The sequence below is a fragment of the Habropoda laboriosa genome, unplaced genomic scaffold (genome assembly GCF_001263275.1).
Source record: "Habropoda laboriosa isolate 0110345459 unplaced genomic scaffold, ASM126327v1 scaffold2, whole genome shotgun sequence".
NCBI classification, from domain to species: domain Eukaryota; kingdom Metazoa; phylum Arthropoda; class Insecta; order Hymenoptera; family Apidae; genus Habropoda; species Habropoda laboriosa.
Window position 1 is genome coordinate 1,483,077 of NW_017100190.1, and position 16,217 is coordinate 1,499,293.

Genomic DNA, 16,217 nt, shown 5'->3' on the forward strand with positions numbered 1-16,217 from the left:
ACTACGAGGGCGAACGATCGTTCTTTACATCGCTCGCTTGTCACTCGTTGCAACGAGCGTGTGGACTGGGTATATCTCGCGTGAATGTTTGGTTAGAAACGATGGATGTGTGGACGAAGGATATTTGGGTTCGAGCGATAGTGTGAATGATAAGCGTTCGGAACTGTCGTATGCAACCCCGTGACTCCGGATCTTCACCGTGAGATAAGAAAAGTTCGGTGAACGAGTTTTGAGAATGTCTTCGAAGAGTGAAGGAAATAGAGAACGAGCGAACGAGAGAATGAAACAGGGTGAATGAGACGCGGGCGAGGCATTGAGAGTGAAAATATCGCACAGCGACAATTATAGAGCAGGGGTGGGCGAGTGGTGCAGCTCTTATGCAAATAAAATGTACGTGTGAAATATGGCTGACCGAGGGGAGCCTAACGACTCAGGCAAAAATCAGTCTAATCCCCGAGCACACGCATTCACTCACACACGGAGTCGAATGTTTTGGTCCGGGCTAGACGCCGGTAAATATCACCGTGGAGCAATGAACTCCATCGCTCTGTCTCGCTCCAACCGCCAAGCCATACGTCATCGGGGCAACAAAATCAAATATCACCGCGGAGCAATGAACTCCATCGCTCTGTCTCGCTCCAACCGCCAAGCCATATGTCATCGGGGCAACAAAATCGTCCCTGAAGAGGTTAATAAACTGTCGTCGTTATTACTTTCGCGTACCCTCTGTCTACAACCAAACGTTCCCACAATAGTCTGGTGTTAGTTTGGAAATTAGGGATTCTTCAGGTTGAAAATTTGTCGAAGAAATGCGAAATACTAACCCGGTAGGTCCTACGTCGTCAGCGTAGCAAGTTCCATCGCCAGGTCTGCAATCGTCGCAGATATCTCCATGTTCCCTGCACATAGACACGCTCAGAGACACGACCCTTCCGTTTCTGGTCGCCGTCACTTTCCTCCATTCTCCGTCGGACACAGAATTCTCCGTTTTAATGGTAATCGAGGTAATGGCACTTCTCGCACCTCCGTAAGAGAACACCACTCTTCCGTTCACCAGTTCCAGCACCACGAAATCTGAACGTCCTCCACTTTGAGGTGCATAGTTGTACAGTAGCAGTGCATCTGGTTTGGTAGTTGCAAATACGATTGTTATGTCGTTTGTGTTTGAGTCTAGGGCTGGGAAGGCCATGTAGGACAGCTCCTCGAATCCGAATGTAGATCTTTCACAGTGTCTTCCGTAGCGACCCTCTGGACAGCTGCATCTGTAGCTGAACGTTTAGGAAATTCGTGTTAAATTGTTGGACGTTGATTTTTTATTGTTAGCTGTGGCGTATGATGGTGAAGAGGTTCTACTTGGAAAATCAGCTCTACATCGATTTCAGAGCTTTCATAAAAAGTAATGCAATTAAATCTAAGAGAGAAGAGAGAAAAAAGGAGAAGACCATAGACAAGTCTGTGTGCCCTTTTTTTTTATCAATGGCCTCACTTTGGACGCATTCTCTCTCAAACTCTAACAGTCGGTGGTTTTTCAATTACTATACACTCTGGACCGTCGAATCTCACTCTGACTCTTATCAGAACTATTAATTATCCCACATTCTCTCCCTTTCTATCTCTATTTCTTTCTCTGTGATATTCAGTCATTTCCATTCAAAACTACAGGCTGTGCAGCCTTCTTTCACGCGATAATCTTACGTACTCCATCCAAACACTTTTCTTTCACACCTCTAGAGTCTAAACTAAGCATTTTCGAGAAAATCCTGTCTCTCCCTACGTTATCAAGCTTACCCAGGTTTCTCTCCTACGCATAAACCTCCGTAGAGGCAAGGGTTAGGTCTGCAGGAGTCTGTGACTGCCTCACAGTGGTTTCCTCTGTAGCCAGCACGACACAGACAGAAGAAACTGAAGCTGTCAGGACTCTTTCTGCAGGATCCACCGTTTCTGCATGGATTACTGGCACAAGCATCGCCTCTTTCCAATTCGCACAATTTCCCTTCGCGATCGATCGGACAGGTACACTGGAAATCGTATCCCAATCGTCGACACTGTCCTCCCTGATGATTGAAAGTTAGAAATTGTTGATACTTTTGATAAAGACAATTTAATCGGAGGAGTTTTGTGTGGTTGATAATGTTGTGTACCAGTAAGCAAGGATTTGGAGAGCAAGGATCTTGCCTCCTCTCGCATCTATCACCGGTGAAACCATCGCGACACCTGCAAGTCATTTCGTGCATCATTCTCGGTGACGTGAGGATCAGCGCTTGACTATCGGTGATCCTGGCGTCATCGTAGATGACTAGTTTGTCGCTGCAAGAGCCTCCATTCTCGCAGGGTATGTGTTTGCACGGTGAATAGCTGATTGTGAAGGTTGTTCCCTCGAGAAGAGATCGAATTTTGTCTCGATTGTGGTTTAGTAGCTCGGTGACTTCGTATTTAGTGCGGTACCCTGTGGAATCGATGAGAATTTTTTAATTGGGATTTTAGAATTTTTCGAATCGTTGAATTTTCCAATATTTAAATTTCTCAATCTTTCAATCTTTCAATTTTTCAATCTTTAAATCTTCCAATATTAAAATTTTTCAATCTTTAAATCTTTCAATCTTTAAATCTTAAAATTTATCAATTTTTAAATCTTTCAATCTTTCCACTTTTCAATCTTTCAATTTTTCAATTTTCCAAGCGGAGGATATTACCTTGAGGCGATTCCACTGCTAGATGAATATTCAAATCGTTCCCATTCTCTCCAAGGCTAAAAATCTTAAGATTATCCCCAACATCGATTTCCTCTTGCAGCACGTCCAACAATGCACGATAGTACTGACTTAAAAAATCCCTCGCGCTCAATTTCGCCACTTGCAGTGTCACGCTATTTTCAATCGTGCTGTTAGTAAAAAGAAGAAATTCCACTGTCACTTTAGACACCACGTTAGGATGACGACCATCGTTGCCAGAGACACTCAAAGAATAACCAACGCCTGTACCAAAAAACAAAACAAAAATCAAAATTAAACATCAGTTTAATCAAAAATCGCAAACACAAAGCTTCCACAATTCATTCGACAAACCTGGAGTTATTCTTTTCGTATGAAGATCACAAGCGGCAGGAATACTAAGAATCTTAGGATTCGATCCTTGAAGAATCTTACAGGAATAGCTTCCAGTAATATCTGGATCGTTAGGATGCACATCAGCGATCTTTCCCAATGGAATCTGTTCGTTGAACGAATGAACTATAACGTGAACAGATCTAGGTGACGATGGACTGTCATTTTGATCCGTAACGATCACAGTAATCGTGTGCTCGTTCCTCATTCTCGGTATTCCAGAATCCTCCACTTCGATCTACAAAAAAAGTCAAAGCCAAACAACTCAGCCATCCCAAACAACCCTAAAAACTTTCTCAATCCTAAAGAAACTCCTTCACTAACCACAAGATCCAACTGAGGCATAATTTCCCTATCCAGACTCCTCGTAGTCTTCAACATCCCGGTATGCTTATCCAAAGTCACCATATCACCCTGCCTCCCTCCGACCAATCTATAGGTAAACGGTGCTCCATTAGGTGGCAGATCAGGATCGGTAGCACTGAGTGTCATAATAATCGTTCCAGCAGGTTCGTTCTCGTTCACGTAACCGATCACTTCAGGTGGATCGAAAATTGGTCCGTTATCGTTGATGTCCAGCAATTCTATGTGAACAGCTGCAGTTCCAGTTTGAGGCGGTGAGCCAGTATCGATAGCTCCAATAGTCAAATCGTAAGCTGGAATAGTTTCTCTGTCCAGCTGCTTAGCAGTCTCTATATCACCGGTCTGCGGGTCTACTTTGAAAGCTTGCCCAATGTTTCCACTGATAATCGAGTAAGAGAACTGATTATTCTGCGGTTTGATGTCCTTGTCTACTGCTCTAACAGTCAGCAATCTCGTCCCGTGCACAGCACCTTCGGACACAGTGGCATCGTAGGTGCTTTGCAGGAACTCCGGTGGATCGTTTCCATCTTGAATAGAGACTATAACCTGAGCTTCGTCCGTGTCGTTGCCACGAATTCCTCCGCCGTTCTTCGTCATCACGGTTAACACCACTCTGTTCTGAGTTTCTCTGTCCAATCTTCGCGAGACTCGAATGATCCCCGTTTCGGAGCCGATGGAGAAGCCTCGATCGTTGGAGGAACCGACGAAGAGGTAGTACACTCTTCCGTCTTCGCCTGCATCTTGGTCTGTTGCTTGAACCAGACCGACAGAGGTTCCAACTTCTGCACTTTCTGAGACGTCCATGTGGAACACGGGCTGAATGAATTTCGGATAGTACTCGTTGACGCCTGTGACGTGCACGAGGACTGTCGTGAAGCCGACCATTTGAGGATTCGAGTCTGGGTTAGCTGCGACTATGTCGAGAGTGTACTCGTTCGCTTCTTCGTAGTCGAAACTTATCAGAGATGTGATCTCGCCGGTGTCTTCGCGAATTCGGAAGTGGTCTTTGCCTGTTCCTCCGAGGATTTTGTATTGGACAACGGCGTATTTCGGTGAGTCGATGTCTCGGGCGATAACCTGTGGGTAGAGAAATTGTTGTAAGTTGGGATGAACGTGAGGAGAAGTTGAAAAATATTTTGAAAAATATTAAAAATATAAAATTAAAAGAAATTAAATTAAAAAATTGTAGTATCGGGGCCTCCACACCCAAAAATAGGAAACCTCGAAGGGAGAATAGAGAGGGAGTGGTTGGCGTAGCGTGCCACTGAGTGGTGGGAGAGTGTACTCGAAAATGTTGAGAAGTGACATTCGAGGGCGAATGTCAGTTCAGGATGGCCGAGTGTAGTATCGGGACCTCCATACCCAAAAATAGGAAGCCGACACGGGAGAATAGAGAGGGAGTAGCGTGCAAAGCCTCGGCTTGCTAAACCGATGGTCCCGGGTTCGATTCCCGTTGGGTCCCTCAATATTTTTCCCTAGGTTCCTACAAAATCAAATTAAAAATGCAAAGAAATTGCAAATATTTGGCCCAAACATTTCACCTGATACACGAAGCTGAACGGTGGCGAGTTCTCCGGCAAAAAGGCTTCGTACACGCTCTGATTAAACGTCGGAGGATTATCGTTGATATCAGACACGTTCACAGTCAAAGTAGCCACGGCCTGCTTTAACTCGAACCCCAGATCGGTAGCAGTGATGTTCAATCTATAAACTTGCACCAAATCGTAGTCCAGAGGTTCGAGAATGGTCACAGCCCCGGTGATAGAGTGCACGAAGAATTCGTTCCTCTCGTTTCCAGCTGATATCTTGTACCTAATCATTCCGTTAGGCCCGTCGTCTCCGTCCGTAGCACTGACAGTCACTATAGTAGTGTTGACAGGCTCGTTCTCCGGCACTCTAACCTGGTAACAATCCGCGACGAACGTAGGAGCATGCTTGTTCTCTCCCGAGATGATCAAAGTCAAGGAAACTTCGTCCTTCTGCGGCGGTACTCCTTTGTCTATCGCCTGTGCCTTCGATAGGAACGTTGTTCCAACCGCGACGTTGTTCAAGCTTTTCCTAACGTACACCCATCCAGATTTCTCGTCGATGGAGAAGTACTCGCTTCCGTTGACGTTCACCAGGAAGTAGCTGATCTCCGCGTTCACACCGAAGTCCGCGTCGTCTTTCGCGACCAGTTGTATCACTCGTTTGCCGACTCCGTAGTTCTCAGGTACAGGATAGAGGTAGGATCTCTGCTCGAATCTCGGTGCATTGTTGTTCGCGTCCACCACGCTCACGTAGATCACCGTTTTGGACGACAGAGGAGGTTTTCCGTTGTCGGTAGCCACTACTGTTAAAGAGTACAGGTTCTCAGGCGACGACGGACGATGAGTGTGTTTGTATTTGAGGGTTTTCTTGCTGAAGACGTCGCCGGTGGCTGGGTCGACGGTGAAAAGGTCCGAGGGTTGCAACAGGCTGTACGATATCATCGAGTTTGGTCCTTGCTTGTCGCGATCGATAGCTGTCACTTGGCCCACGTGTGCAACAGGTGGCTGGAGCTCCGGGAAGTGGAAGTGATAGGATTCCTCGTCGAATTTCGGGGGATTGTCGTTTTGGTCCTGGATTGATATCGTCAGGGCTGTGGCTGACTGCCAGGCTCCGTCTGCTGCTACTAGCTGTGGGATAGATTGTCGTTTTGGTTCTTTGAATCGAATATTTGAGGATTTCACCAGTTGGAGTGTGATTGTGAGGATTGAAAGCTGTGTTATTGTGGAAGAAGTATTTCGACGATTTGTAGGCGTTTGCAGATCACTTGGTTAGGGCTCGTGATTATGTTCGCGATTAGGTGATTAGGATAAATTACACTGTCCAACAAATATCCATTGGGTGGTCCTTGTAGAGTTTCTCGTCCCACTACGAATCCGGAAGCAGAATTGCTCTGTCACCCTCGGTATATTCAGGACACTCTCCTCTATCTTTTAAGACTAAATGGAACTTCTTAGCGTTTTGAGTTTTCACGCAATACCTCGTTTTTGTCCAAAATCGTGTGTTTTTACAAAAATCCATATTTTTCAAAAACTGAGGGTGATAGAGCAATTCTGCTTCCGGATTCGTGTTTGGGACGAGAAACTCTACAAGGATCACCCAATGGATATTGCAGATTTTTCTGAAGGTCAAAATTTGTTGGACAGTGTTATCAGTGTGTTCCACGAAACCTGACGAAGTGAGCTGCAATGCTCACGAAACGGCTTATATTCGAGTGCTTCGATAATAATGTTAGTTTGAAACGGGTCGTTTGAGAATCAATCGGAACAATAAATTGCTACGAGCCAATTTGCTGGCTTTGGTACTGTTTTCAGCAGCTCTCAAAGCGTGACGAGTGCTCCTTAACCATCGTCAGTGATACGAAACGAATACGAACCTTCAATAGATATTCATCCTGTTCCTCTCTGTCCAAATGTCCATTCACCGTCACGTTACCGCTCAAAGCGTCCAGAGTAAACTTTCTACCAGGATTGTCGGTGAACCTGTACGTAACATTCGCATTCTGGCCAATATCCAGATCGCTGCTGGTTATCCTAATAACGAACGTCCCAATTTCCGCGTTCTCCGTCACGTTTACGCCGAATAATCGAGTGAATTGTGGAGGATTATCGTTCTTATCCAAAACAGTGAGTAGTACAGTGGTTGTGCCTGTTAACGAGGGCTGTCCTTGGTCTCTGGCCTCCACTGTTAGCTCGTAGGATGCAATCTGCGAAATTATTTAAAAAAATGTATCTATCAGCTGTACAAATTTACAGAAGATCGAACATAATTTTAACGTTAAAAATGATGTTCGTTATTTTGGATAACCTTTTTCTCTTTATCGAGTAACTGACTTTGGAAGTGACGTGGTGTAAAAGTAATTATTACACGAAGGTTGCTTAACAGAAATGTATATTTATTTAAATCAGATAGCGCTTAAACTATTTTTAATGTATAAGCGACACGATGCATGTAGAAAGGACGTCTACGACGAAAAGGCCCCGTGCCTTAAGTAGCCCTTTTTTCCCTGGGAAAGTCCCTACATTGCCAAGGCGATACTCTTGTCCTCGAGGGCCAAGAGTCGCCAGGCCTAGGTACGTAGGTATCTAGATACGACGAATTTCGTCTCGGAAAAATTACGGCGATTTCGACTCGACAATGTCGCGAAGGATTTGTGAAAAAAGGCACCGAATTAATTTCTACGTCTAAAATATATACATTTTCTAAGAAAGACGTACCTCCTCACGGTCCAATTTCGCGTTGGTGCTAATTTCACCGGTGTCAGAATCGATGATGAAAGTCTCGGTGAAATCGTTGACCAGGTAATAGGACACCTGACCGTTCTCACCGGAGTCACGATCCTTGGCTGAAACTTTGCAAACGAAGAGGGGCGGGTATTCGTCTTCGGGAACTGTGGCGTTGTAGATGGACGCCTCCATTATCGGTGCATTATCATTCGCGTCTGTTACGTTCACGAGTAGTTGCACAACACTTCTCAATGCTGGAGTGTCCGAATCACGAACCTCGACCCAGGCTTCGTAGAACGGCGCTGTTTCGTAATCGAACCCTGACGCCACCAACACCTACGTCAAACGATCCAGAGTAATCGTTGAGAACGATCGATATTACCTTCTCTTATTACCAATTAGAGATCTACTCGGGGTCTGTTAGGGAGAGCTTATTCAGAATTAGGATTGAAATATTTAGCGCTTCTATGAATATTTTGTAGGATACTTTTGCGGTGCATTCTTAAAAAATTCGAACTTTTTTACTCTCAAACTTAGATCAGCCTTTGAAATTTTATCGAGCGATCTAGAATTAAATACGTCGTCCTATCTTCTACAGAGAGCAGAATTCAGGTTCGAATTAGTGTAACTATATCTTTAGGATTGAAATACTCAGTGCTTCTGTGAATATTCTGTATATTTTCACAGTGCATTCTTAAAAAGTTCGAACTTTTTTACTCTCAAACTTAGATCAGCCTTTGAAATTTTATCACGCAACGTTATCCAGAGATCAAGATTTAAACACATGATCCTCTCTCCCACGAAGAGTAGAATTCAGGTTGAAATTAGTGTAATCAAAAATTTCGAAAAATCATTATTTCCACCCTTCAGATCAGCTTCCAAAATTTTACCACACAATGTTATCAAGCGATCTAGAAATACTCGTATCATCCTATCTTCCACGAAGAGTAGAATTCAGGTTGAAATTAGTGTAATCAAAAATTTCGAAACATAGCTTACTTTCACAGTGAACCCAACTTTGAGTGTTTTAAATGCAACCATATCATTATTATTAACAAAGCGCATTACCAAGTCTCCTAACAACCCTAAACTACTCTCCGATACGTACCTCTCCGGTGTGCTGGTCGATCTTGAGCGCGTCACCGACGTTTCCACCTGCCATTGCGTAAACGAGATTACTCGCGGCTCCAATTTTCGGCGTGGTCGCGCTCAATTTCGTGATCACGCGTCCCTCGGACACGTCCTCGGGTAACGTGAACCTGGTGGTGATCGTCGAACGAAAACTAGGGAACAGTTGCCTCTCCCAGAGATGTATGACTAGGTCGGCTGTGACCGATTGCGGTTTCACGCCGCAATCTGACGCTTGGATTTGCAATTGGTAGGTGGTTTCATCATTGGCCAACTCCTGGGTGGCTCTTATCACACCGCTGTTAGAATCGATCGCGAACTTCTCCGCGTCGATTCCCTGGAGACGATACACGATCCGGGAATTCTCGCCGTCGTCGTCGTCCACTGCTTTCGCGCCGAACACGAAATCCCCTTTAAAGGAAAACACGGCGTTACAGCGACGTATGGTGACTTGCGAGAGTGTTGCGTATTGCGAGCCACGTTAGGCTCGTGCTCCTCTGTTATTCAGGTGTTACTTAACGCGTATGGACGCGTGTTAACCCTTTGAACACGCTCCACCCGTCGATGTATTTGATAAGGAATGGTTCGGAGGTATTGTGAGATTGATACAGTTAACAGATTCGCCGCGGTTCGAGTATCTTTCACTACGTTCTCTTTTTTATTTTCTCTTGGTGTTAATTAAAGGAAGTTCTAAGAGAATTCAGATTAGGTTCATGCCTGAAAATCGAGCGAATGGGTATTTTAGCTGTAAAATCGACCCTTCACACTCCAAGTATTTTTTTTAATTGACTTTGCACAGAAATTTAAAGTTCTTTTTGGAAAAGATAAAATTTGAACGTTTACGAATTTAATCATTCTTATTTCTTTGTTAATTTGTCGAATGAAAATAACCGAGGGAAGTTTTAGGGGAATTGAAATTAGGTTTATACCTGAAAATAGAGCAAGTAGGTATTTTCGCTGTAAAATTGACCCTTCACACTCCAAGTATTTTTTTTAATTGACTTTGCACAGAAATTTAAAGTTCTTTTTGGAAAAGATAAAATTTGAACGTTTACGAATTTATTAATTTTCATTTCTTGGTTGATTTGTTAAATAAAAAATAAAGTTGCATTTTCCACTTCTAAATTCTGGTAAATCGCGACTGCAAAAGGTATAACAATCAGCAAGCACACAGTGCTGAAAGGGTTGAGCTCCGAGAATTCTAGAATCGAGTCGTTCTTCTTTCAATCTCTTTACCTGGTTTAGTTGCACCTGGCACGTAAGCCGTGTATCTTGGACTAGAAAATCTCGGCGCATTGTCGTTCACGTCCTTCACGAAAATTGTTAAATTAACAGCAGAAGCCTGTGGTTCCGTGGGACTCGAGTCTTGAGCGACCAGTGTTAGATGATAGACAGCTGTTTGTTCGCGATCTAGGGGTACCACGGTGAAAACCTCGCCAGTTTCTGGATCAGCGGTGAAACGTTCCGAATATTCACCGAGTAAACTGTACCTGTGTGGAGTATTTAGCACGTACATTTTAAATTTCGATGAAATTTAACGAAGATGAAGGATAGACGGTAATTAGACTTACCTAATCAAAGCGTTAAGATCTTCGTCTTTGTCGGTTGCGTACGGTTTGGTAACCCAGGTACCGGAAGCAGAATTTTCGGTAACAGTCGCCTTGTACTCTTGCCTGGTGAATTCCGGAATGTGATCGTTGACATCCAGAACGACGATTCTAACGATGCCCGATCCAGTCAACGGCGGAGAACCTGTAGAACAGGTTCGGTAATCGTAGATTGATCGTTCTATGATTACGCGACCGTATTCCGCCGGTTCAGGTGTATAAACAATGTGGCCTTAAACGTGATAAAACCGCGTTTCCCCTTTTTTTTTTCGGTGCACTTCGTTCAAGTTTCGAAGAAGATTCGAAAAACGACTTTTCTGAAGTAAAATGATTTATTGTCGCGAAATCTCGTTAAAAAGAAATGTCACCAGAGAAAAAAAAGGAACATTGCAAATTTCTTTTAGGCTCACTTCGTCAAATTCCACAGAAGACCCAATTTTTCTAAAATAAGATGATCTATAGTCGCGAGATCTTGTTGAAAAGAAATTTCACGAGAGAAAAGGAAAGAATTCTGTAAATTTCTTTTAGGCTCACTTCGTTCAAGTTCCAGAGAAGATTCGAAAGGAGGAAGGAAAAAGAGACATTGTCACGAGAGAGAAGAAAGGATACAATTGCACAGCGTTCGTAGGTGTATTCGAGGGGAAGATTTTGAAACGGGAACGATAGGTAGGAATCGATGGAAAGATTGGATCAGTGAACGTTAAAGAAGACAAATTACGATTTCACAAAGTATCAGGCGGGCGGGGTACCGTGGAGTTAATTGCGCCGCCTAAAACAGGCCATTATTCTCTGGGGGGACCCGATTTCTCTGATTGCAGCAGGTACATTGTACGCGTTGGCGTGGCCCTGGGCCACGCGCCTCTTATAAGCGTATATCGTTCAATCACACGGACCTCTCACGGGCAGGGGTACCGGGCACAACAATCGCGAGTGCACAATGGTGTGGTCCACCATAGGCGGTGTTCCCTGGTGGGCAATCCGGCAGAAATATACTGGCTTACACTAGGTAGCGCGTATTCTCCTTATTCGTCCCCTTAATTGATGAGGACAAGAAGAAGCAACCAGGTTTTTTTCTCTTTTACCACCTCTCGCAATCCTCCTTTTTGGATACGTTTCATTGTTAGAATAGTTTCGCCGGCTGATTATGTATATTCCTTCTTTTTTCACCGTCCTTCTACCGTTTCTTATCGATGTTACGCGTGTGTGTCGCACAAATTTTGGACATTCCTACCTTTTCACCTGGAACGTCTCAACGAATTTTCGTAAAGGGAGTTTCTATACTTTCGCAGGATTTTTCGCGAAATTCTTCAGAAAGAGAATTCTTCACAAATGGTACCGAAAATTTGTCAGCTTCGCAGGATTTTTCGCGAAATTTTTCAGAAAGAGGATTCTTCACAAATGGTACCAGAATCGATATATTTTTCACGAAATTCTCTAGAAAGGTAATTCTCCACAAAGGGTACCTAAAATTTCTCAGCTTCCACAGAATTTTTCAGAAAATTCTTCAGAAATAGGATTGTCCACAAAGGGTACCAGCTACGATGCATCGATAGAAATTGACGAGCGTCAACCCTTTTCCCACTTTCGAGCGTTATAAAGGTATCTTCTGTTCAGGTGGATCCTTACAGCCACGGGTATAGGGACACACGTTTCGGCCGGGCCACGTCCGGCGTACGCGCTATAGGTGGCGCATACACGCGACAGCCATAACGTATGAATAAAATAGGAGTATAATGCTCGAGCTCGAGCAGGATCTCTCTCTCTTTCTCTCTCTCCCTTTCCAGAGAGATGCGCGCTTGCCTCCAAAGAGAGGGTCCAAAAGGTCCAGCAAGCGAAAGCTGGTGGGGTGAAGAGGAGCATCGTGAAGAAGAGGAAGCAGAGGTGGGGGAGGATCGGGTGAAGAAGCAGGGAGGTGAAGGGTACAGAGAAACCAATCAGAAATATATAGATAGAGAGGTATGTAGAGAAAGAAAGTGAAGGAGGGAGTGGAAAAGGGAGGAGGGTGGGGAGAAAGAGAGTGCAGAGCGTGGAGGCAGAGGAAGGCATTTGAGAGCGATTATCATAATCGCGCGTCATAACTCTGCGGGCTTGTCTACCTCGGCGGGGACCGATTGGGCCATCGGGGGCCCCGATGGCCGGGCTAAAGGGGGCGGGCGAGGGGCACCCTCGAATGGGACTACTGGCTTCGTCAGAGGAACGAACGATAAAAAAGATTTCGACGAGGAACTGCCCACCGCTTAAAGAATCTCATCGAACAACCCACAAATTTATATCCAATTTGTATATTACCGCTCATTACTTAAACCCATCCCATATATACACCGTCCTATTGTTTCGTCTATTCGGAGGGGGAGAGGTGACATTTTCTCGCGCGTGTCTTTCGTGCTCGAGACATTTAGGCGATCGTCCTGTCACGAGGGTTGAAATATTCTGATTGTTCTCTTGTCTCCTCGGGTGTTTATATCGTTACCTCCATGGAAAGCGGAGGAATTTGCGAATTTTTCAGAGGTGAACGAGACGAAACGTTTAACCCTTTAACCAATTTTGTTTATTTAGTTTCTTTCACTCGTTCGTCCTGCGCTGTCTCTTCTATTTTACCGTGAAAATGTATGTTACAGCGTTGGGAAATTTATTGCTGTACGCCTAAGAGATAACATTGATCATTTTTAGCAGATCTCGTTGAGAAGAATTTTAGTTACGTTACGAAAAGTTTGGAATTACTTGCCAGGAGATGAAAAAATTCTTAAAATTGCCGCCTTTCTTCTGAAAACTTTTCTGCAACTCGTAACACACTGTGATGAGAAACTTTTGATCGGCAGTGTACACACGTATCCTCGTTTGCAGGAACTGAATTCTTCCATGGATACAGGCACGAACCGAGCGAACAGATTGGTAGAATTTATGGGCCGGGGAAAAATAATTCATGCAATAGTCATCGTATGAATTGGCACGCGTTCCTCTCTACGGCTCACTATGTGACATTTGGTGACATTTCGATCGTTACGTCGACGGAATGGGATAGGTACGATTTGTAATAGCTTGTCGTAGATTTGTCAAACTGGTTCGATTAATTTATACCCTATCTTGTGTCTGATATACGCACGTAATACCTGTATACATCCACTTAGGAATCTTTCTAAAGCACAGATCTCGCCATCGCAGCGTTAAAATACCATTCGCTTCTTTTTCACTCGTTGTTTCGCTCTGTTTTTGTACATTTCGTCGGGTCGTGGCGTTGTTCAATTCGCCCGGTGGCTTTTTTCACAAGTGCCAAACCCAATATAATTAAGTCCTTTGTCCGTGCTAATTCGCAGCCAGTTTACATAGAAGCTAAGACCGGTTACTAAGATCGGCCGGAAAAATATTCTCTCCGAAGAATACTGACTACCCTTTCAATGCCTCTCTTTGTGCCGATCCTACCAGGTATATACCTATTTAGCTGTTCCCCTAAGGTATACGCTCGAAAGAATCTACTGGGAATACCTTCTACCCGCCATTTCTTTATCCTTTATTCCCTTACTCGCCTATTTATTCCCCGTGTGCAACAGGCGTCCTACGCTTTCGTTTCACTTTTTACATTTTAATTCCGACCGATTATAAATTACCATATACTCCACGACGAGCAGTATTTTCTTAAAGAAACCTTAACCCCTTGTCGTGTACCAACGAGTCGTCAGAGCCGTACCAATGAATCTTTCGTTTAATTCGTGAAACTGAAGATTGGCGAATTTTGATCGATCTATGTAGTACGTTAGCTCTTCTTACTCAACCCTTTGCGGTCCGAATAGTCCAGTTAGCGCGCACTCGTTTGGGCACTCTCGGGCAATACCAAGAAGTTTCCCTTTATTTCAGTATTTCAGGGTAATATTGGTGAGGTTAGGAATTGATCATTGTACGATATCTGAAGGAAAAAATTCTTACGTCGACATAGGACTGCAGCTGTTACTTAAGAGATACCCGGGTTACTCGTGAAATACTCGGGTAATCAGAAAGTACCCTGAGAGTAGATATCTATTATTCCTCGACTGTTTGGCTACTTAGATACTCGGTATGTTTTACTCGAGCACTCTCGTATTACTTGCATGTCTACAATATAATTGATGTTTTTCAACATCAAATAAGAACAAATAAGAATGCAACAAATAAGAATGCAACGAAGTCATTTTCCTGGACGCCCTACAATTGTTTGCTTTCATTTCTTGCAATAGTAGTTGCCGCCAACGCCAGGCGGTAGTGAGCACTCTACTTGTATTACTTGCATGTCTACAATATAATTGATGTTTTTGCAACAAATAAGAATACAACGAAGTCATTTTCCTAGACGCCCTACAATTGTTTGCTTTCATTTCTTGCAATAGTAGTTGCCGCCAACGCCAGGCGGTAGCGGCCACCGAGATTTCGACTGTCTAGTGTACATATTCGAGTGAGATACCCGGGTCGATCGGGTTATTTTCATCTACCCAGGTATCTCAGATACCCGGTTAAAAGTAATAGCCCTAGTTAATGCAGTACTAAAACGCTTAGGTGCGTAGTCGGGAGAAGAAACGAAGGGTTTGAACAACTCACCGGTATCCATTGCGTCCACTGTGAGAGTGTACTCCGGTACCAATTCTCTATCCAAAGGCCGAAGCAGAAAAATGTCACCAGTGCTAGCGTTTATTCGAAACAGATCCGTGTCACCCTCTTTTTGAAAGTACCTCACTTGGTCGTTGTACGGTGGTGTGTCTGCGTCGTAAGCTTTCACCTGGACATTTACACAGTTTCCCAGTTGTAACGTATCGAAACTGTTACTTTTCACCGTGAGAGAGCGAAGTTAACCCTCTGAAGTAAAGTGAAGCTGGATACGGAGTCTACGGAACTCCTGGACTTCCAGTTAGTTTATACATAAATGCAGAACATTTCTTACCGATTCACCTTTATTACACATTTTCCTAATGAACGTTATAGGATAGAGCGGTTGGTTGTGTTAACCTCTTCAGGGACGATATTTTTAAAGTTAGAAAATATCGACCTAATTTTTTATGCAGTTGCACATTTATATTCGTGTTAAATCGATAGCAATTGAACTACTTTCCTCAGGAGATTTCGGGAGATTGTGTTTTTCATATTTTCATCAAGGAAAATCAAGGTACACATACGCTACCGGCCAAAAGTTTGGAATCACCGAGCATTGAAATTTACAGAAAAATTTCCAGAAAAAAGTCAGCGACTTTGAGAATTTTTTATCGTTCGAATCAATTGATAAATGTAGAATTGAGATAAACTTGAAATCTATAAAAAATTAGCAGCAGATTTAAGTTTGTCCCTGAAGAGGTTAATTTCATTTTAATATAATTAATGTCCAGTTCTAATTAGAATGGAAGAAAGCGAGAAAGATGTTATAGATTATTCGAGAGTAGAGGGTTAAAGTGGAATTCTCGTAATTACCTGTATCACGAATCCTCCTCCCGGTGGTACCATGTTCTCCATAACGTGCGCTAAATAGGGTGAATCCAGGAAGACAGGTGCGTTGTCGTTTATATCGAGGACAGTGATGGTGACCTGTGCGGTATCACCTCTCGGTGTCTCCCCTACTTCCGAGGCACAGTCCTCCCCTCGAATTGTCAAATGATACTTGGATTTTCGTTCGAAATTTAAATTCTTCGCTACTCTGATCACTCCGCCGTCTTCGGAGATCGTGAAGTCTCTGTTGTCGTCGCCCATAGCGATGCTGTATCTCACTCTACCGTTTGCACCCTCGTCCCTATCCATTGCCGATACCT

General features: G+C 43.8%; 1 protein-coding gene across 1 annotated transcript in view; it reads right to left on the minus strand.

Annotated features, from left to right (window-relative positions):
* The window catches only part of LOC108579995 (cadherin-related tumor suppressor), a 108,140-nt gene that overhangs the window by 2,914 nt on the left and 89,009 nt on the right, over positions 1–16,217 (minus strand). Inside the window, exons 6-19 of the mRNA XM_017943645.1 lie at positions 15,883–16,215; positions 15,022–15,199; positions 10,420–10,600; positions 10,085–10,338; positions 8,829–9,259; positions 7,712–8,056; positions 6,871–7,200; positions 5,009–6,124; positions 3,429–4,544; positions 3,066–3,342; positions 2,694–2,975; positions 2,142–2,446; positions 1,789–2,054; positions 825–1,268 (exon numbers count right to left, since the gene is read on the minus strand). Of these exons, the coding sequence (XP_017799134.1) occupies positions 825–1,268; positions 1,789–2,054; positions 2,142–2,446; positions 2,694–2,975; positions 3,066–3,342; positions 3,429–4,544; positions 5,009–6,124; positions 6,871–7,200; positions 7,712–8,056; positions 8,829–9,259; positions 10,085–10,338; positions 10,420–10,600; positions 15,022–15,199; positions 15,883–16,215 (5,858 nt within the window). The remainder of the gene's footprint in view (positions 1–824; positions 1,269–1,788; positions 2,055–2,141; positions 2,447–2,693; positions 2,976–3,065; positions 3,343–3,428; positions 4,545–5,008; positions 6,125–6,870; positions 7,201–7,711; positions 8,057–8,828; positions 9,260–10,084; positions 10,339–10,419; positions 10,601–15,021; positions 15,200–15,882; positions 16,216–16,217) is intronic.